Raw genomic sequence first — 23100 nt, forward strand, 5'->3', positions numbered from 1 at the left:
TCCTTAATTTGAAGAAAAAGCATCCTGAAAAGAAAGAAAATATCACTGTATTTAAAACATTCATTTTCATTTTAAACGATTTACTTTAAAATTGTTTACCTAACTCTATAAGAAAACATCCACTTTCTTGAAACTCTTATTTACTATTTATCATTCATTTCACTTCATTCATCAAGCTTTTATTATTATAATTCTAGACTCAAGACACAAGTATTTACAATAATTTCTGCCTTTAGAGAAGGTACAGCGAGTGGGGGAAAGCAGCATATAAACTAATAATTACTGTAGGAGAAGTTCTACATTAGATTGTTCAAAATAATTGGAAGTTCAGGGAAGTCCAAACCTTGGCTGAAAAGGTTCAAACACAGCTGTTTGAATTGTGTCTGGAAGGAAGACTTGTTTGGAGTTCATTATTATAAGAAGGTGTGGCAAGGTATTCTGAGCAGGAGACATGAGAAGGTATGACAAATATCAGAAGTACCAAGTATTTTGGCAAGGGGGAGGGTAATAATTAGTGATTTAAAAATTTAGTCATCCTAGTGTGAATTTTGAATGTAGATTAATTGTACCAAAGTAGTGTATAGAGGGGAAAGTATAGTCCTGCATTTAAGCAAGTGATAATGAGGGAATGAGTGAGAAATGGGGCTGGAAAGAAAGCAGGAACCAGAGTTTGATAAAAAGCCTTATAAATACTCTATAAGTGAGGAGACATTGAAGGATTTTTAATCAAGGGAGTGACAGGAAGAGACTTACATCTAACCTTTGTTACTGAACAATATCTTTTAACTAATCTTACTTTAATGGTTCTTCATATTTCTAGTTTGTTTATTTGCAATGTTGGCCACTTGAATCCCTCCACCCCAATATTTCAGTAATACAACAGTGCTCTTTTTATTTCTTAAAAGGTTTTACTTTCTTGGTGCAAGGCAAAGAAGCACGTGCTTGTATTCCCAGCTACTTGAGAGGCTGAGGAAGGAGAATTATTTGGTCCTAGGAGTTTGGGGCTAGTTGGGCAACATAACAAGACCCCTGTATTTTAAAAGAAAAGAAAACAAAACTAGAAAAGGATTTTACTGTCTTGAGATATTTTCCTTCTTTGGGACAAAGGTTAAAAAAAATTTCTGTTTTTGGTAACATTTTGGCAGATTGTTTGCCATAAAGAGTAGACTAAATTTGTAACTACCCTTCCAAACTGTAGATGTACCTGATTCCCAATTCTCTTACCATTTGTATTTGTTTTTGTTATTTAATATGTGGAAATTGGTACCAGAGGTTAGTGTTTATTTCCACTTTTTAATATTGACATTTTAGTTTGTGTTGGCTTAATACCTGCATTTTCTACCTTTTAAAGATCAGTTGTCAAGTAGAGTCAGAGTACTGTAGTCCATCATTATTCATGGGGGGTACATTCTAAGACCACCAGTGGATGCCTGAAACCATGGATAATACCAAACTACCTTTTTATATGGTATTTTTGCCTATACATACATATCTATAATAAAGTTTAATTTACAAATTAGGCCTAGGCATTAACATCCATAATGCAGTGATACAATTATAACAATATATTATAGTAAAAAGTATGTGAATATGGTCTCTATCTCAAAGTATTTTCTTATACTGTACTTATTCTTCTTGTTGACTCTGGGTAACTGAAACCTTGGATAGCCAGTGAAACTGGATAAGGGGGACCTACTGTATTAACATTATAAGTGATGTTAGTTCATATATAGGAAGCGTTAATCCTTTTTTTTTAAGGTAAAACATCTGCTATTCTTATTTTGTTGCTTCCATTTTTTCATAATTTATTATTGAATATAATATATGCTAAGGGCTGAATTGTATTCCCTCAAACTATTCATGTTGAAGACCTAACTGCAAGTACCTCAGAATGTCACTGTATTTAGATATAGGGTCTTTAAAGAGATAATTAAAATGAAGTCCATAAAGTCCCCGAGTTAGTCTAGACTTTGGACTTACTAAACAAATATGTCAATTCAAGTGTCTTAAATATGCTTAAAGAGCTTGGGGCTGGGGATGTGGCTCAAATGGTAGCGCTCTCATCTGGCATGCGTGCAGCCTGGGTTTGATCCTCAGCACCACATACAAAGATGTTGTGTCCGCCGAAAACTAAAAAATAAATATTAAAAAAAATTCTCTCTCTCTCTCTCACTCTCACTCTCACTCTCTAGGACCAGTGAAACTCTTCATCATATACAGCCACAAGAATGGGATCCTAACTAGTATTAAGTTATACTGCATGTATGTATGTATGTATGTATGTATAATATGTCAAAGTACACTGTACTGTCACGAATATATAAAAACATAAAAAGAAGAAGAGCCAAAGAAAAATTAAAATTCTGTAATTGAAAATTACAAATACTGAAGTGAAAAATTACTGGAGGGATTCAAGAGCAGTTTTGATCTGGTAGAAGAATGAATAAGCAAATTTGAAGACAGGACAATTAAAATTATTGAGTAAGAGGAACAACTTACAAAGAATGGAGAAAAGTAAAATGAGCCTAAAAAACCACCAAGTGGATCAACATATACATAATTTGAATTTCAGAAAGGGAAACAAATGGGATGGAAAGAATATTCTCAGAAATAGTGACCCAAAACTTCCCAAATCTGATGAATCTGTATGTCCAAAAAGCTCAATGACCACCAAGCTAGATAAACCCAAAGAGATCAACACAGAAATACATAGTAGTCAAATTATCAAAACACAAAGAGGGAATCTTTTTCTTTCCATGGTTTTTATTGGTGCATTATAATTGTACACAATGATGGTATTTGTTGTAACATATTTGTACATGCACACATTCTTTTATTTTTTTGCATACATTCTTTATTTAGTTGTAGTTGGATACAGTACCTTTATTTATTTATTTATTTTTATGTGGTGCTGAGGATCAAACCCAGTGCCTTGCACATGTTGAGTGCTCTACCACTGAGCCATAACCCCAGCCCCACAAGCACACATTATAACAGTATAATTTGACCAGTATCATTCCCCAGTACATCCTCCTTTCGTTCCCCAAAGAAAGAGTCTTGAAAGTAGCAAAAGGGAAATGATTTATCACATGCAAGGGATCCTAATTAAGATTAATGGCTGATTTCTTATCAGAGACCATGCAGACAAGAAGGCAGTGGAACAACATACCCTTACTGCATCATTTAATGATCTATTCTGAGAGATGTTAAGAATGCACTTACACAAATGGAGATGGTATAGTGTACTGACACACACTAAGATATATGGTCTCTGTGTTTGTATGGTATAGCCTATCACTCTTAAGGCCATGATGAACAAAATGAGATTAAATCAAATAACAAGAAAATGAAGAGATGTGGTAAATGTATCATGACATATGATCTTATGGTAAATATTTTTTATTAATAACTAAAAGGACACACTAAAATAATTACAGAAATATAGTAAACACATAAACCAGTAAGATAGTTATATACACACACACACACACATACACTTTAGTGTATGCAGCACAATGGGCTTGTTTATCACAAACTTGAGTAATTACAATGATAGGAATTTTTCAGCACCATTGTTCTCTTATGGGACCAACATAATATATGTGGTCTGTTGTTAACGATAATGTGGCACATGACTGTATCTAAAGTGCTGAAAGAGAAATAGGTCAACCAAGAATTCTATATTCAGCAAAACTGTTCTTCAAGAATGACAGAAAAATTGAGACATGTACAGATAAAAGAAGTTAGTGGAGTTTATCATCAGTAGGCCTGTCCCACAAGAGATGTTAAAAGCAGATTTTCTGGCTAAAATGAAAGGATACTGGCAGTAACTCAAAGCCATATAAAGAAATAAATAACACTGACAAAGATATAACTACATAAGTAAATGTAAAAGCCAGTTTAATTGTACATTTGTTTTGTGGCTTCTCTCTTTTTCCATGTGAATTTAAAAGACTGATGCATAAATCAATACTTATAAATCTGTGTGAATGAGCACACAAAGCTGAAGTCTGTGATAATAACATTTGTCAAGGAGGGGGGATGGAAGTGTACAGGAGCAGAGTGTTTGTATACTATTGAAACTAAGGTGGTAATGTTTAGTTTAGGATGTTATGAGTTTGTGATGTTAATTGTAATCCCCAAGGTAGCCACTAAGAAAATTATTAAAATTAAACAGAAAAGGAAAATGCTACTTTACAAAAATTCAACTAAATAACAAAAAAGTTGTCATGAAATGATTGAGGAACTGCAATAACAGAAAGGTATTTTTAAAAACCATTAACTAAATGGCTTTCTTATCAGTAATGATTTTAACTATAAATGCATTATGTTTTCTAAATGTATGTACAAAAGAACATGTAAATTATGAAAGATGATATAATAAATGAACTTCTTGCATAGACAGTACCAACCCAAGGTCCAGAACCTTACCAATTATTGGCATCTGTCTCTATATAGCTTTGTCTTAGTCTTTTTGGGCTACTACAACAAAAATGCCACAAACCACAGGAGGCTGAGGCAGGAGAATCATGAGTTCAAATCTAGCCTCAGCAAAAAGTGAGGTGCTGAGCAACTCAGTGAGACCTGATCTCTAAATAAAATAAATACAAAATAGGGCTGGGGATGTGGCTCAGTGGTTGAGTGCCATTGAGTTCAATCCCTGGTGCAAAAAAAAAAAAAAAAAAAAGCCATGAACCATGCAGATTATAAACAACAATTATTTCTCATAGTTTGGAGCCTGGGAAGTTCAAGATCAAGGTGCTGGCAGATATGGGTGTGGTGAGAGCCTGGTCCTAATAGATGGTACTATCTTGCATCCTCACATGTGAAAGATAGGCTCCCTTGGATCTCTTTGATAAAGTACTAATCCCATTCAATAAGACAGAGCCAAAAGACCTCCCAAAAGACACTACCTCCTAATTCTGTCACTGTGGGGGGCGGGAGGATATATCATCTTTCATAATTTACACTTTCTTTTGTACATACATTTAGAATATTAATGCATTTTTGTTAAAATCATTATTGATAAGGAAGCCATTTAGTTATTGGTTTTAGGATTTCAACATGTGAGCTTTAGAGGGACACAAACACTCAAACCATAGCATCCTTCCATAACCCATCCATTTGGTCTAATCTACTTTTTCCCTACCTCATATAACCACTGTTTTGAATTTTGTATTCAGTTATTTCTTTTTAGTAAGTAACTTTCTCTGTATATTAACATTCTTAAGCACATTCCTGGTGGCTTGAGGAGGTTTCTCTGGGATATATAACTAGGAGTAGAATTGAAATTGCTGATCATAAGTTATCAGAATGGGAAATTAAAAAATAATGAAAAATTGGTTTTTCAAACTATTTATACCAATGTACATTCTACAAAAGGATAAGGTTTCTTTTTGATATACATTCTAATATTTAGATTATGAGAATTTTTGCCAGTATAATAGGTATAAAATGTTATGGCCTTAAACTTGCATTTTTAAATTACTAATGAGGTTGAAGTCTTTTAATATTCTTGACTATGCATGTCATTTTTTGCTCATTATTTTCTATCCTGTTATTTGTCCTGTTTTGTAAGTTAATGTGTAAAAAGTCTTTATATGTTCTAAATAATAAGCCTCTTTGCCAGTTATATGAGTTGTAAAACTTAAAATTTAACTTGTCTTTTCATTTTCTTAATAGTACTTTTTGATGAATGGAAGTTCTTAAATTTAATATATACTCACTAAGTTTTATAATATTCTTTTACATAGCTCTTGACTACCAAGTATTTCGTTAAGTCTATTGGTAGCTCTTATGAATAGAATTTTTTTCTATTCCCATTTTGTTTTCTTGTTGTGTGTTACAAATATGAGGAATGTAATTGATTTCATGGATATTTTTGTAACTTAAAAATATAGTTATTATAGTAGAAAATAGTTAATTATTGTTTTGTTATTTTTGGATTGCCTTTAAAAACAACTGTACCTTTTTGTTGTTGTTGTTTTCTTTTGTGGTGCTGGGGATTAAACCCAGGGCCTTGTGCATGTGAGGCAAGCACTCTACCAGCCCTCAGCCTTACTTTTTTTTTTTTAATATTTATTTTTTTGTCATAGATGGACACAATACCTTTATTTTATTTTTGTGTGGCGCTGATGGTCAAACCCAGTGCCTCACACATGCTAGGCGAGTGTTCTACTATTGAGCCACAATCCCAGCCCTCTACCTTACTTTTTGATGGTAGTTGAAATTATTTATGCCTATAAAGACCCTTTCATCTTTAGAAGTCAGACGAAAACAATTTTCATCTTAAAGGATACTAGTACATGGTGTTCAACTTTATTTGATAACAGTGTGAGCCTTGTCTTCATACATACTTTTCTCTTCCTTAAGTAAAAGAGGAAAGTTCAGTGCACTTCCATCTCAAGCTTGTAATACTGTCAGATAAGTGGACAACATGTCTTTCTAAATATAAATATAGGTCATAGAAATGGAATTACACACAAAACCTATTTATGTGTATGGTTAAGTTTATCCAAAGTAAATTTCAGAAAGTTATCATTGAGATCTGAATCAAATTTGAATTCTAAAAATTGATTTTGATAATGTCAAAATAATGTAGTTATATAACATTCTTTCTAATATTTTTGAATTCATACTTGAAATAAGTAAATATATTATTTCATGTTTCATATTTCAGCCTGTGCAATCCCACCTCTTAATGATAACTTCCAGGAGATCTACGTGGTAGTATTCTTAAAATACTCTTTTACTTTGCATAATCAAGAGAATCTGCGAGTAGTAAAATGGAACAGTAGATGAACAAAAGTTAACTTTTAAAGTTAACTTTTGCTTTAACTGAAAATTCCTATTATGTGCGTAGCTCATAGAGGTTAATACATAGCATTAATGATAAGGCTTACTCTAAAATCTTTTATATTCACCTTCGGAGAATCTCTACCAGCCAATAGAATTGTATAAATTTATTTTCTGTGGTTAATATTACAAAAATAATAGTTGCTACTGTTTGTTTACAATTATAGAATTAAATATTTATTTCCAAATGGGGGGAAGGATGGTTGTACTCCCAGATGAGAATTGTGCTCTAATTCATCATGATATGAATATATGGATATGTTCTTTTCATCTTTTCTCCTCTAGTTTTGTAGTATTTGTTAATTAAGCAAACTGAAATGTCATTTGTCATCAGTTGTAAATTTATATTTTGAGCAATTCGATGTGATGTCAGACTTCATTTTTTACTCATGTTTTCCAAGAAATGTATAATTATAATTACTTTTTAAAAATAGTTGTAGATGGACATTATAACTTCACTATTTATTTATTTATTATGTGGTGCTGAGGACCAAACCTAATATCTTACACATTCTAGGCAAGCACTCTACCACTGAGCCATAACTCTATCCCTATAATTAGTTTTTATATTGCAAAACATTGGTGGGGAACTTCCATATCAGAGGATCTTTGGCCTGGGATTTTTTTTTTTTTAATTCAGGGGCACTTGATTGCTGAGCCACATCCCCAACCCTATTTTGTATTTTATTAGAGACAGAGTCTCACTGAGTTGCTTAGCACCTTGCGATCCTCCTGCCTCAGCCTCCCAAGCCACTGGGATTGTAGGCATGTGCCACTGCCCCTAGCTAGCCTAGGATTCTAATATTTTCTATTTCAAATCATTCTTTTTCTCCAAGCTAAGTAATAATTTTCCTTAGACCCAGAGGTAAATAAAGGTATTTACAGAAGTCAGTATATATGTCTAGATGATGTATACCCATAGTGCTAATTTTGATTCTGGCTTTGTGGCCAAGCTGAATTTCTTCTTGGTCCTTGAAGAGTTTCACTTTGAGTTTCTCACCCAGTCATCAAGAGATATAAAATAGTACAGTCTTAGAAATTCTAGGAATACCTTGGAAATAAGAACCATTAAATATCTCTCCTAGGAGCTGGGGTTGTGGCTCAGTGGTAGAGAGATCACCTCACACATGTGAGACCCTGGGTTTGATCCTTAGCATCACATAAAAATAAATAAGTGAAGTAAAGGTATTGTGTCCAACTACAACTAAAAGATAAATATTTTTTAAAAAATGTCACTCATTGGGCCCAGATCTTTGAGGTCACCTGTTTTATTAAACAAATTTTCATAGTGGCCGAGTGTTCTAGTGTATAAGATTTCCAATACTACATTTTTTTAAACTGTTGTCCCTATTGTCTGAAGTGCATAACTTATAGGATCTGTTTAAAATCTGTGATAAAATTAGAACATACATATGTTTTTTAAAAAACGTTTCTGAGGTTATAGAGCTCAGAATTTTGCAAAAGCTGTGGATGTATGCATGGTTATACAACATTTTACATAGAGTTTTAGGGAAATTATTGAGCTCTAAGATCCACAAATCCCAAGATAAAAATCTGCTCTGGGAGCATTGGTGCTGCAGGCACTTTAACTCTCTTTAAGTTTAGATTCATGTTGAACTTTTTCAACTTCTCTTTTCTCTCTCTTTCCCTTTCTAAAGTTAAGTGCGGGGGTTTTTCTCTCACATCTGAACCTGGGAAATTAGATAGAGTGCTATTTTGACTCTAATTAGATTTGAGTGTCCTGGAAAAACATCACTTAAAATGCTTGTCTCTGTCACAAGTGAAAATAAGAAGAGTTGTTTATCATTTTGAAAGAACTGCCCCCTTAAAATGAAACCTTGGAAAGGTATGGATTTCCATTTCTCTTAAAACCTATTACTACTGCTGTTAAAACATTAGTTTTGCAACATTTTTATTTTTGTTTTTTGTTTTGTTTTTTGTTGTTTTTTGTTTTTCATTATGGGGATTCAACCTGGTCTTTGCACATGCTAGGCAAGTGCTTAACCACTGAGCTATATACCCAGCCCAAAGTATTTTATTTTTGAAAGGCTTATAAGCCTCTATTTAAACTTTAATTATTTTCCCACATTGAGGCTCTCAGAGTTTAGTAAACAGTTTGCCAATAGACATATTGGATACTGTAATGGTAGAAGGTCATCATTCATTCTGTGCCTGTCCAGTGACTTAAACTGGTAAGTTTCTCTTCATTTCCAAGTTTATTTTATTTATTTTTGAGGCAGAGTCTTGCTGTGTTGTCAAAGTAGTCCTTGAACTGGCAATCATTCTGCCTGAGTAGTTAAGACTACAGGTTTTTGCCATGAAGCGTGGCTCTAAATTTACTTTCAGCTGAGGTTTAAGAACTATTTAAAGTCTTTGGAAAGTTGGCCTGTCCTTGGAGGTAACACGGATATCCAAAGGATTGGAAATATGCATTTACCAGTAGTAATAAGGGAAATAAACAAAATTAAGGGAGGATACAAAGAGGGAGAGTGATGGAAATGGTGCTGTTTTAATAGATTGGCGAGGAAAGCCCTCTCTGAGATGGTGACGTATGTGTGGAGGCCTAAACAAAAGTGAGGAAATGAGGAGTTGTGAAAATTCTGGAAATATATTTGCTATACTTGTGATGCTTTAGCAGGCATAGGTGGCTAAAGTAGAAAGGTGGAAAAGCAGAATGATAGGGCTGATAGAGCGGAGTTATGAAGAGCTTTACAGACTATGATGAAAGACTGGATTTCATTACAGGTGTGATGGGGTGCTATTGGAAAAGTGTGGGCAAGAGAGCTGTAATCCAATTTATGTATTTTAAAGTATTCCCCTGACTGTTTAGAGATGGTGGCAGGGAAGATGGTGAGCAAAGAAACCAGTAAGAGCAAACATACCATTACTTTGTGACCTGAAATGTATGTAGTACCAGTGCAATGAATTTTAACACAAATTGTTAAATTTTATCCTAGCATGGAGAAAGAAGTTCTGATATGTATATGACTCAGCTCTCACTTCATATCTTTCTCAGAGATGAGTAGTTTAGTGAAAGTCACTGAAATCCTAGAACTTTAAGATTAATAGTTTTTAAAAATGGTTTCCATTTGCTTGAACTCTTCTTTCTGATTAAAAACAGTAAAAAAAAGTTCTTTATAGAAAATTTGGAAAAGGAAACAAAAAGCAATCATCTGTAATACTATCACATAGGAATAGTATTTTAAAGAACTCTTGACAGTTATTTCTCTTTGCAACATTTCAGGATGATGCTATTTCTGTGCACACATTTGCTACAGGGGATCAAACCCAGGACCTTGTTAGGTACATTTTAGGTACAATATGCCTTTTTATAGATGAGTCGGGCTTTGATGACTTACTCAGAATTAGCAGAGTAGCCATTGTGATTTTTCTTACTACGCTATTGATATTTTAAGCTGGCCCCGAATGAAGAAACAGTAGTGTTAGCCAGTTCTCAAGTTCTTGATATGAAACAGTGATGGACTAACTATGGTTTGATGAAGAAAATTGAGAGTAAAAATTATATCATTTTTACCCTTCTCCCTTTGTTAGAGGCCAGTATTTTTAGACCAGATGGAATATTTGATCATTGTGGTCCAAGTATTTCCTGAGGAAAAATGATTGTTCTAGAATGATCATACTCCAATAGACATATCTATATGTTCACTGTGTACATCAACTTTCATTTACATCACACATGGTGAAGTTTTTATGTAAGGATACTTCTTTGTGATCTAACTTCCCTAAGACAGTGAAGTTTATTTTTTAAGTTTATCTGCCTAGACTTCTCTCTTTGAGCTAGGTTTCTGTATATGTTTTATTTTCTTGCTTATAACTTTTTAAAATAACATTTTAAAATTACTGGGTTCGATTCTCAGTACCATATACAAATAAATAAAGGTCCATCAACAACTAAAAAATATTTTAAAAAAATTACATTTGTGACAGAGATAATAAGTTTCCCTAAGTTTCTAGCCCCCATTACAATTAAAAATAAGGTAGTATAACTTGTTCTTAACAAGGAAAAATGTGTATTTAAAAGCCAGTATGCCACTTCCATTCTTCTTTTTGCTGTCATGGCAACCTTGATTTGGATAGAGGGAGTTACGGGGAAGCCCCATTACATTATATGGAGATTTATATGAGCAAGAATTAAACTTTAATTATATTAGCACTTTATATTTTGAGACTTTTGTTACTACAGTATCATCCAGCAATCTTGAACAAGTCATGCCTTGGTATGTGTGGAGGATTGGTTTCAGGATCCCTATAGATACTAAAATTTGCAGATGTATAAGTCCCTCCATTTCAGAATAGCTTTTCTATTCTACATATCCTCCTGTATACTTTAATTATAATCTCTAGATTGCTTATAATACCAAAATACAGTGTAAATTCTTTGTAATTAGCTACATTGTATTTTTTAGAGAATAGTGACAAAAGTCTCCATGTTCAGTAAAGATGCAGTTTTCCCCCAGTACAGTCATTTGTCACTTAATGCATAATTAGGCAACACATTTTGAGAAGTGTGTCATTTGTTGATTTTGTTGTACAAACTTGATTGAGTGTATGTAAACAAACCTGAAGAGATTAGTTATTTGAATTGGCTTCTTGATGCAGTAATTAAACATAGTATACTCAAGATACCTGAGGCTTCTGCCACGGTGACATGGCATACTGTTTTATAAACTTCTTTTTAAGTAGAAGTATACTTCAAAATAAGGATAGAAAGTATAGTAAATACATAAACAGTAACATAGTTTTAAATTATCATTATTGAGTATTATGTAGTATACATAATTGTATGTGCTGTACTTTCATATGACTAGTAACTTAAGTTTATTTGCACTGGCATCAACACAAACAAATAAGTAATGTGTTGTGCTGCAGTGTTAAATGGCTTTATTTTTCAGCCTAGTTATAATCTTATGGGACCACCATCCTACATGCAGTTTGTTGTTGATCAAAACATCGTTATGCAGTGCATGACTGTATTAAAAATAGAGTCCATAGTTGGTCAAACCCTTGTGGATACAGAAACCTGGATATGGATGGCTTACTGTACATTATTTTTGTGCATGCTTTATAACACATATATACATATATAAAATGTATAAAATTATAAGTATATTGATGGAGATGGCATACTTGGCAAATATAAAAAGGCTGCTTTCATGACCTAACTTCTGTCTGTCTCTCCAACCTGAAGTTTTAAAAATATCCATACCTTTAACTAGATATTTACATTTTTCTAGATTGAATACACTTTGATGTCTCACACCTGTGTGTCTTTGTGCAGGTTCTTTCTTCTGAATTTACTGTCCTCCTTCCACCTATCAGATACTAATGTGTTTTTCAAATTTCAAATCAGCCATTATTTTCCTACGAAAGGCTTCTTTGAATTTATGTATTTACTTTTATACATTTGGAGTTTTTTCAGTCCATAGAATAATCTATTTACTTTTGTCTTCAGTAAATAAATTAGTCACTTCTTGTAACCTGGTATGTAGTAGGCATAAATAAATGTTTGTTAAATAAACATTCTACTTTTGGATAGAGAAATTTAAAATTCTATAGGAAGGTTTAGCACCTTCCTGAAAATTAACTGTCAGTTAATGTAAGACACTGGGTTTTGAATGTCTCCCCTAAAATTCAGGTATACACACACACACACACACAAACTAGAGTTTTTCTCAGCCATAAAGGAGAATTAAATTATGATAGTGGTTGGTAAATGGGTGGAACTAGAGAACACCATGTTAATTGAAGTAAGCCAGACTCAGAAAGTCAAGTGTTGAAAGGTTTTTGTCTTATACGGAAGCTAGAGAGAAGTAAGGGAAAAAAATGAAAGGGGTCAGGTTCCATGAAAAAAGAGGGGAGATCAATGGAGTAGAGGAAGGGAATTGAGGGGGAGGGAAGAAGGAAGGGAAAAGGAAGGAATTGCAAAATGAAAATGACCAAATTATACTGTGTATATATGAATATAACACATGAATTCTATCTTAATGTCTATAAAGTATCAATTTTAAAAACCATTAAATAAATAGAAGGAAGACCAGTAGAGGAAGGAGAACAGGGGGAGGAGGGAAAAGAAAGAGGAAGTACTGGGGAGTAAAATGGAACAAATTATATTCCATGCATGGATGATTATGTCAAAATAAACCTCATTATTGTGTATAAATACAATGCAGAATGCAGTAATAAAATCATTTAAAAAAGTAAGCAAGCCAGATACCAAAAAGAAAGAAAGAAAGAAACCATGATTAGGCAAAGAGAGCTTCTCTCTGATTAAAGGAATGAGGTGAGGTGCCTTTATAAAGGGATTTGATGGAGGAATTTACCTCCCCTGCCCTTCCATCATATAAGGAAGCAACAGGAAGGCTCTCACTAGGCGCTGATGTTTTGATCTTGTACTGGCCAGCCTCTGGAACTGCGAGAAATTTCTGTTCTTTATAAATTACTCAGTCTCAGATGTTTTGATGTAGAAGCACAAAATGGATTTAAAACAATAGGTACCCTTTTTTTATATATAGATTTAGAAAGTTAGGAAAATAAGAAGGTAGGAAGGAGGAATTCTTCAATATCCAAGTATTTCTGAGATTTACCTACAGCTCCCATAGTAATTGTCACATTCTGTATTTGTTTTTTATATATCAGAATACATAATTATTTCCACTTTGTTATATGAAATTCCTTCATATTCATGAAGATGTCTCATATTGGTAACATTCCAAGGTTCTTTTGATAATTTGCTTTACCTTAAGTTTAATATAGAGTGTTTGTATTTGAAAGAAATTGTATAGGTCCAGATTAAGTAACATACTCTCATCTACCCACCACCTAGTTACCATAGTCCAGAAATCCCTTATATGCTCCTCTCGGACTGCATTCTTTTCTCTTTGTGAAAACCATTGCCATCCTGATTTTCATGCCAATTCTTTGTTTTCACCCTGTCTTTAATCCTAAATAAAATGTTCAGTTTTTCTGGCATAAACTTAATAGTAAATTGAGTCATGATGCATGTACTCTTCTGTAATGTGTTGCTTTTGTGCAACATTGTTTTTGAGATTCATGCATATTGATGTGTGTAGTTGTACTTTATTTATTTTTATTGAATAAATATACCTTAATTATCCACTTATCAACATTTAGATTGTGTTCAGAGTTTTGCTCTTATATGACCAGTGCTGCTACAGCGTTCTTAAACATGTCCTATGACATAGATAATTTATCTATGGTATACACATAGTAGAAATACTGGGATATAGGATATATACGTATTCAACTCTATAAGCTGGTGCCAAACTATTTTCCAAAGTAGTCAACATTTTCTTTTAACAGCAATGAAGAGGCATTCTCATTGCTCTGCATTCTTGCTGACAGTTGGTATTACCCAAAGTAAAATTTTTTTTGCCAGTCTGTTGCTGTGAAATTGTATCCCATAATGATTTGAAAGTACCTTTCCTTGATTAAAAAATGAAGCTGGCTTGTTGGCACATACTTGTAATAGCAGTGTCTTGGGATGCTGAGGCAAGAGGATGGTTAGTTCACAGCTAGCCTCAGCAACTTAGTGAGGCCCTCAGCAACTTAGTGAGACCCTGTCGCTAAATAAAATATTAAAAAGGTTGTGGGGCTGGGGTTGTAGCTCTGGTAGAGGGCTTGCCTAGCAGGTAAGAGACACTGAGTTCGGTTCTCAGCACTGCATATAAAGTAAAGGCCCATTGACAACTTACAAAAATTAAAAGATAAAAGGGTTGGGGATGTGGCTCAGTAGTTGAGTGTAATTGGGTTCAATCCCCAGTACAAAAAAAAAAGAGGGGGGGGAGGGGGAGGCCGAATATCTTTTCATGTTCCGGGATTGTGCCTCTTTTTTGTGTGTGTGAAATTCCAATTCACTTTTGTTTTTCATTTCTCAACTTGTTTTTCCCTTTTTATCCATAGGAATCTTTATATATCTTAGACATTAATAATTTCTCAACTGAATCTGTTGCAAATATCTTCTTAGTAACTAATTAGATGTGGGAAGTGAGGGAGTAGTAGTAGTATAGAAGTATTTCTGTTTCTGGTTTGGGAACTGTGTGGATGATGTGCAGTTTTCAACTAGGACATTAGAATAGAGTAGAAGAAACAGATCTAAGAGAGAATAAATTTGCAATATTTTGTAATTTGAAGTCCCTATAAAATGTTCAGAGGGAGTTGTTGCATAGAAACTTGGTTATAGTGGTCTGAAACAGACCAAGGTCTCTCATACTACATTGCTTATATAGGAATCTTATATAATGGGCCTTTCAGGAGACTAAAGTTGGAGAGAGTGTGGTAATTCTCCAACTCGTTTGTCTTCTACTCATCCCAGCTTCTCCAAGCCATGGATTTTCCAATATAAGCTCCTTATGAAGTAAATGTTCCAGTCAGAGACCCACAAGACACTTCATCTTAGTGATAATTACTTTATTACCTTTATGGTCTTACAACAGTCATGTAATCTTTTTTAATATTTCCAGGACAGCACATCATTTTTGTTTTGAAAACCATTCAACACATTTGTCTTATATAACATGCAAAGCATATACCTAGATTTTAAAATTTCCCTACTAACTCATTGGTCTGTAGTATTTAATTATACAAATTATATTAGTTCATATACATTGAAAACAATATAAAAATATATCTCTAAGAACTCCTTTTATAGTCTTTCATTAAATAGCAATATTTACACATAATTTCCATACATATCCAACTTCCTGTAGATATTTGGAATTATGTGTATGTAACCACTGAAAAAATATGAATTCCTGGGGGAGGATGGCAATAAAAACCCACGAAGTAAAGATTATTCATTAATAAGCAGATTTTATACCTTTGGTTGCATACCTTTAGTTATTTAAGATTTTGATAAAGCCAGAAGTCAAAAGGATCCCTTAATAACCCTTAGCAGATAGGATAGGTGAGGAAAGTGTCAGTAGTAGGCTAGGACTTGGCACATTTGCTAGGAAGGTAGCACCTCTACATAGCTTATAGTGTAGTGCCAGGACAGAGTCATTATTAGTTATTAGAGCTATTACTAGCTATTAGTAATAGAGCTAGTAACTCTTACTATTAGAGAAATTACAGCTCAGGATAATAAACCACAGGAGGTATAGCAGCTAATTTGATGACTGTCGTTGGTCACTTTTCAGGAGAAATACAAACCAGGAACAGTTAGAATTTAACATACACTCTCTGTGAGGAAGTAATAGAAATATCTTCTTTGTGGTCCATCTTTATCAGCACTGCAGTGATTTTGCTAATCTCTGGTTTCAAGATGATCTTTTAGACCTGTAAGAAGAGAAAAGGAATATAAAAGTTGTATAGACTCTGGAATTAGTCTGGGTTCTGCTTAAAATACACTGAGTATATAGATAACCCAAAGATCCTCAGGTAAAGCATGAGCTTCATGTCTGAGTAAATGCAGGTAGAAAAAGGCATGATAGTAACATACGTTTGATCCAAGGGTCGCACAGTAAAGCCCAATGCAAATGTTGCTAACTTCCCAGGATTTCCATTCCCTAAAGAGCAGTTGTTCTGCAAGCAACAACAAACCTACCTTTCGTTCCTAAGTGCTTTCAGTAAATTCTTGATGGCTTTAGATTCTGGATTCAGACATCTCTTCTCCCCACTCTTTTTCATTGTGGCACTGTAGAAGTAAGTAGGAGTAAAAATATTTAAAACAATGTTGAGGCTACAAAGTAGATGGAATACACAGTTCCAAAGTCAGACATCTAAGTTTCACTCTAGATATTTTCCTCTGCTATACAATAGTGTTCATCACAAACCCTTTACTGATCTTTTGTGATAATCATCACATGTTTAAAATACTTTACAACCAGGGAGGTGACCCTCAGATGGAATTTTACTCACATGATCTCAACACGTGGACAAGATTCACTTGCAGGAATAAGTTCAAGTTTTTCTAATGATTTTGGATTAACAGGTCGATTACTAATCTGGATGCAGTTGCAGCGTGTTGTTCTTGAGAGAGGCATTCCTGCAGGAAGAGCGACAACATGGCAGGGAAAGTTAATACAGGTCTCATAAGACATGTGGATTGGTAGTATTTAGTGAAATCCTATCCCTATATTGTCATATAGTCACTTTATCTGAGGGGGAATGTTTCCTATTGTAACACAGCTCTAAATGATATAATAGCTGATTATCTTGAAGAGGGGAATTGTAACTTGTTGATTATAAAATCACCCTTGGGCACAGTTCATGTAATGGAGCAAGCTTAGCTAGGTAAGGAGTATCTGTGTCTTATCCTCTCCTCATTTCCTCACATTTTTTCTATCCTCCTTTTTTTTTGGACCAGGGATTGAATCCAGGGATGCTTAACCACCGAGCCACATTCCCAGCCCTTTTTATATATTTTATTATGAGACAGGGTCTCGCTGAGTTGCTGAGACTGTATTTGAATTTGAGATCCTCTTGCCTCAGCCTCCTGAGTGGCTGGAATTACTGGCATGCGCTACCGCGACCAGCTTCTCCCTTTTTTTTTTTTTTTATCTTTTCCTTCACTTCCTCTATCCCTCTTTTTAAAATTCTACTTGTTTCTCTTACTTCAGTCATATAAACTGTGACCAGAGGTAGTAATCTCTGTTTATTTCCCTCTCATTTTTAGACACACACTGAACTTGAAAATATACTATTTCTATATTGTATATAGAATTTATACCCAGTCCTGCTTTATGATTTCATAAATTAAGTATTCCTTAATATTTCTTACCTTGAGTTCCACTGAGAGTAAGAAAGATGAGGCAGAAAATAAAAACAGCACTTTGGTTCATGGTGCAGAGACCAGAGGTTCCTCTGTAGTAGGCTCAGAAAGTTTAAGCAGTTGAGGAGTGTCTCTTAAAATGTGGAGCTGGTGTGCAGTATTTATATGCAAAGGCATTTTCCCTCCCTAACTCTGATTGGATAACAATTGACTAAGCAAAATCTGCTGGCTAGTCTTTGGGGAAGTCCCCTGTTGCAAAATCAAAGGAATTATTTGTATTTATTATGGCCTCTGAGTTATGGAATTTCCCCCTGTCCTTTCTTTTCAGTGAGTTAGGTTTCACTTTCTAAAACATAAACTGTTTCTTGAAAAACAGATCTTTATTGCATACAGAAATAGGTTTTTTTTAAATGGACATTTAATTCTCACATTTGCCTCCTGTAAAATATCAAATTAATCTTTAAGTCAAAGTCCTAAGTACAATTTTTAAGTAAGTGGGCCTTAATGTGTTTTATATCATTCTTTTTAATTTTTTTCCTATATGTTACGTCGACAGAGGCATCCAAGTCAGGAAATCCTCTGGGCAGTAGTAAAAGAAACCATTAATGCTGAGGGCAGGAAACCACAGTTCCTTTAGGGACTGAGCAGGGCAGAGATTCCATGAGGAGGAAGGGAGGGAGGGAGTTAGGGTAAGAAAGAGAGAGGATTGTCTGCATTCTCCAACACTGTGTCTATCTTAATTTGACTCAATAGGCATGAATGGGAATATTTTATGTTATTTACTGTTACAGGTTTCATAAGCATTATACATTGCCATTTTCTCCCATAGTTACCCTGCAAAGAAGGTAGTAGTAAAGTTATTTTCATTTCACAAATGGAAGAAGAATCTTGAGAGGTTTGATGTTTGTATTAGGTTACCAACTGGTTGCCATCCATTTATTGTATTGTAACTGGTACATTTTTCCAGTATTTATTTTAAATTTTTGTGATTACTTTCACAGAAATATATTTTAATAGTCTCTTACTTCTCATTAATAGCAGTTTTTCATCTTTTATAGGTGAGTTAATTTTGGGTAATAGCAAGTTGTATCTGTTGACAGGTGATTTAGTACTTTGATCAAGTACTAAAAAGTTGGTCTTGGACAAGGTAAAAGATATAGAATTGGCAAATTTCAAAGAATTCCATAAATACTTTGGCCATTTATAATATCATTAGAATAAATAAATAGCCTCCAATGTAAATATTTTGAGAGAAACACTAGTCATTTGGATATCTGATTTCTGGTGTGTTAAAACAAGTTTCATTTTTTTTTAGAGTCAGTCCCTGAATGAAAATATCATAAGATGGTATCTAGAATGGTGTGAGGAAAGGATTCATAGATATAATAGTGTTATTATAGCTATGAGGAAATAAATTGAAAATGGAGTATGATTAGAAACAGACCTTGGGAAAACAGCTTGAGACAAGAGGGAAAGTTGATAAGTGAACTAAAAATATTTTCTTAAGGAGCAAATATTTCTTATTGATATTTTATTTGCTATCTTATTTTTTATTGGGACATTATAATTATGAGGTTAATTGTTGGTTGATTTCATTCCATTGAATTGATTTTTAAACATTACATAGCATAAATGGAATTAGGCATTTTTTGAAATGCTTTGTGAATATTGACTCATTTAATCTTTGTAATAAGTAACTCTGGCTCCATGTTCTCAGCCACTTTTTAATGTATCTTCTGGAGAGAAAATATTGTGTTTAATTTGGATTCCTGATTTCCATTGTTCTGTTTAATTAGCTGGAATAATTTTTGAAATTATTTTGGTACTTCAGGAATTAAACACTTATTATACAGTGGAGAAAAAAAAAACAGTGTCTTTAATAAGCAGTACTGGCAAAACTGGATATGCATATGGAAAAGAAAGAAACTAGATCCCTTCCTCTTACCATACACAAAAATCAATTCAAGGGCTGGGGTTGTGGCTTAGCTGTAGAGCGCTCGCTTCGCATGTGTGAGACCCTGTATTAGATCCTCAGCACCACATCCAAAAATAAACAAATGAAATAAAGGTGTTGTGTCCAACTACCAAAAAAAAAAAAAAATCAACTTAAAATGGACCAAAGACCTAAATCTTAAACATGAAATTACTATAAGAAAATAGGAGAAACACTTAAAGACAGTTGGTTAGACAATGATTTTTTTGGATAGGACCTCAAAAGTACAGACAACAAAAGTAAAAATAGACAAACGGGATTACATCAAACTAAGAACCTTCTATACAGCAAAGGAGTTAATAGAATTAAGAGTCTACAGAATGGAAGAAAATATTAGCAAATGGTACATACAACAAATAATTAAAATCCAAAATATATAAGGAACTCAAAAAAGCTGAACACCAAAATAAATCAAACAATCCAGTTTAAAAATGGGCTAAAGCATTAAGCAAATACTCTTCAAAATAAGGCATACAATGGCCAAAAAATACATGAAAAAAAGCTCAATTTCATTCATCATCGGAGAAATGCAAATCAAAATCACAATGAAGTATCATCTCATCTCAGTTAGAATGTCATTATCAAAAATACAGGAAATAACAAATGCTGGCAAAAATTTGGAGAAAAGGGATTTTTATTAGGTCCCTAACCCAGGGACATTATACTACAGAACTACATTCCCAGACCTTTTTATTTTATTTTGAGACAAGGTTGCCCAGGCTGGCCTTGAACCTTCCATCCTCTTGCTTCAGTCTCCCAAGTAGCTAGGATTATAGGCATGTGCCACCATACCTGGCACAGATGAAAGCATACTGATTTTTGCCAAAAGTGCTTAGAAGATCTAGTATTCAGAAAAAGCAAACAAAAAAGCCTGAGATGAGCCTCAAACTTAAGACAAGTGGCCAGGAGAGAAAAGCATACACAATAATAGAAATGGCACCAAAAATAGTGTAGAACAAAGTCAGCCAAGCAGTCAGGAAGGTTAATAGAGTTTAATTGGTATGGCATTACCTTGTCAGGATTCGGTAGATCTGGTCTTCATTTTTACAGGTTCAGAAATGCCTGTTTTTCCTAATCCAGAGTTAAGTATGTTTTCAGAGAGTTACTTATGTAAATTAAATCTATAAGAGACTACATGCAAATTAAAAGCACTTCACTAGTTTGTAATGAGTATGTTCCTACTCATAGTTGATTCTGGTATCTAGATTATCCTTTTCTAGGATCAAAGTCCCTGGAAGTTGAACTAGCAATCAATACATTGCCTGGTGAGAATAGAATCAAAACAAAAGATCCTTTTCTTCTTGTTTTGAATGGGGGTCTGCTTGGGAGAAAAATCCTATAAATGTGGAAAATGTTTAGAAAAAAAAAATCAAACTTTACATAGACATTAGCTGCTGTTACTTATTCTACATACAACCACCCCTTGCCTGGATCATTTGAATAAAAATCTTAATGATAGATCTTTTTAAATTTATTTTTCTATCAATTCTTGCAAGGTTTTTGGCAGATTCACTTTCCTAATATTCACTGATCCAAGTCTAGTTTTGAAAGAAAATGAGAATTAAGAAAATACCTCATTTCAGTTTCAGTTTCAACTGTCCTTTATCTTAAGCCTCTGATTATGACATCAGGCCCCAAACAAAGCAAAACAAAAAATAGTCTGCCCTGACAGGCTTGTTAGGACAGATGGGGTTGGTGGGGAGAGCTTTCTGAGAAACTACTATGCTTAGAAGAAATTTCCTAAAAAGTGAGCAGAAAGAAGAACTTTAGTAGGCTGGAAATTCCCTCAGCTGGAATAGGGTACTCTGGTAAATATGGGAGAGGAGGACAAAGGAGAACTTGATAGTTTTGACTTTGAGCTCTCAAAACATTCCCTTAGCTGCTCAGTATCTAGTAATGTTGGTTTATATTTTGAATTACCATGTGTCTCAACCTGCACAACTTGAGCAGAGAGCACAGACACAGTGAGTGTGTGTGAAAGTGAATAGCTAGATCTTTATAATCATCATACTTGGAAGGGCTGAGAATAGTTTCTGTTCAGATGCATTTTAGACCATGCAAAGTTTTAACCTTCCTCACACTTGATGGGATGAAGGAGATGGTCTAGGCATGTAGTATGTAGTTCTATCTTTCACTTGTTCTCTGATCTTGGACAAATTAGATCTGTGTGCATTTCAGGGTATTTTTGTTTTGTTTTGAATCTTCAAGTGAACATTTTAATACTAATCCATCTACCTTTCAGGTATTTTAAAGATGATAGTAAATTAAGAAGGTTTTTTAAAAAAAGCTTAACGAATTTTTCACTGGCCAGAATTTCAGAAATATAGCCATCTCTCTGGCAATGAAAAGCATTCTTTTTGGATGATGGCCATTTTTCTTGCTCAGTCGGCCTGACCAGTATCAACAGGAGTATGTATCAGATTTGAAAGGAAACAGAGGATACTTGTACTTGTGATTTTGAAACGTTTTTAAAGATTTTACTTAGAGACCTAGGCAGGATTAAAGGAATCAATAAGGGGATGTCAAAAATGTTCAATAGAAAGCTGTTTTTGTGTCTCAAAGGCAAAGTAGAGAAGCCCATTGCATATTAACACAGATAGCATACTTTTATGAAAAATAGCTATATTTTTCAACAAAAAAGTTTGAAAAGTCACATTGTTTTAGTTTTGCAAATACAGTGTATTATTTATTTCTTTTTTCACCATTATCACCTTAGGTTAGCCCTTATTTTTTTACTGTGGTAATATACTCCTAACATAAAATTTCCTTTTTAGCCCTTTAAAAGTATACTACTAGTGGAATTAAGTACATTGTCAGTGTTGTGTAACTATCACCATAATCTAGTGCCAGGACTTTTTTTATCACCTCAAACAGAAACCTGTGTCTATTTAGCAGTCATTACCCATTAAACCCTCCCCAGAGCCCCTGCCAGCCCCTGATCTACTGCCTAATTTTTAAAGATTTTCCTATTCTAGGTATTTCATATAAAATGGTATCATATAATATATGATCTTGTTAGGAGCTTAGCTCAGTGGTAGAACGCTTGCTGACTTGCGTGAGGCCCTGTTTGATCCCCAGAACTGCAAAAACAAACTATGGTTTTTCGTGTCTGGTTTCTTTTACTCAGCAAAATGCTTTTAAGATTCATCCATATTGTAGGACTTATCAGAACTTCATTTCTTTTTATCACTGAAGAATATCCCATTGTGTGTATATATCACATTTTGGTTTTCCATTCATCTGTTGATGGCTATTTGGGTTGATTCTATCTTTTGGCTGTTGCTTAGTGCTGCTATGAACATTAGTGTACAAGTTTTTTTTTTTTTTTAAACCTTTAGATATATGCAAAGGAGTGGAATTGCTGGTTCATGTAGCAGTTCAGTCTAATTCACTGCATAATGTCCTTATTACTTTTCATGTGTTTCTCCCAACATATGGGACAATACCAGGTGGCTCATTGATAATGACATTTGATAGCAGTTAATTACTTTCTTTAACTTCA

At 34.0% G+C, this 23100-nt stretch overlaps 1 protein-coding gene across 1 annotated transcript; it reads right to left on the reverse strand.

Moving 5' to 3' along the window:
* Positions 1 to 15288: 15288 nt before the first annotated feature.
* Cxcl10 (C-X-C motif chemokine ligand 10) lies at positions 15289 to 17727 on the reverse strand. Its single transcript, XM_076864772.1, has 4 exons — positions 17615 to 17727; positions 16753 to 16879; positions 16439 to 16528; positions 15289 to 16170 (listed from the first exon to the last, which is right to left on the reverse strand). Exons 1-4 carry the CDS (start codon positions 17673 to 17675, stop codon positions 16152 to 16154), a joined length of 297 nt encoding a protein of 98 aa, XP_076720887.1. The 5' UTR covers positions 17676 to 17727; the 3' UTR covers positions 15289 to 16151.
* Between the last annotated feature and the right edge of the window lie 5373 nt (positions 17728 to 23100).

This window comes from Callospermophilus lateralis, chromosome 8 (assembly GCF_048772815.1).
Source record: "Callospermophilus lateralis isolate mCalLat2 chromosome 8, mCalLat2.hap1, whole genome shotgun sequence".
Taxonomy (NCBI): Eukaryota; Metazoa; Chordata; class Mammalia; order Rodentia; family Sciuridae; genus Callospermophilus; species Callospermophilus lateralis.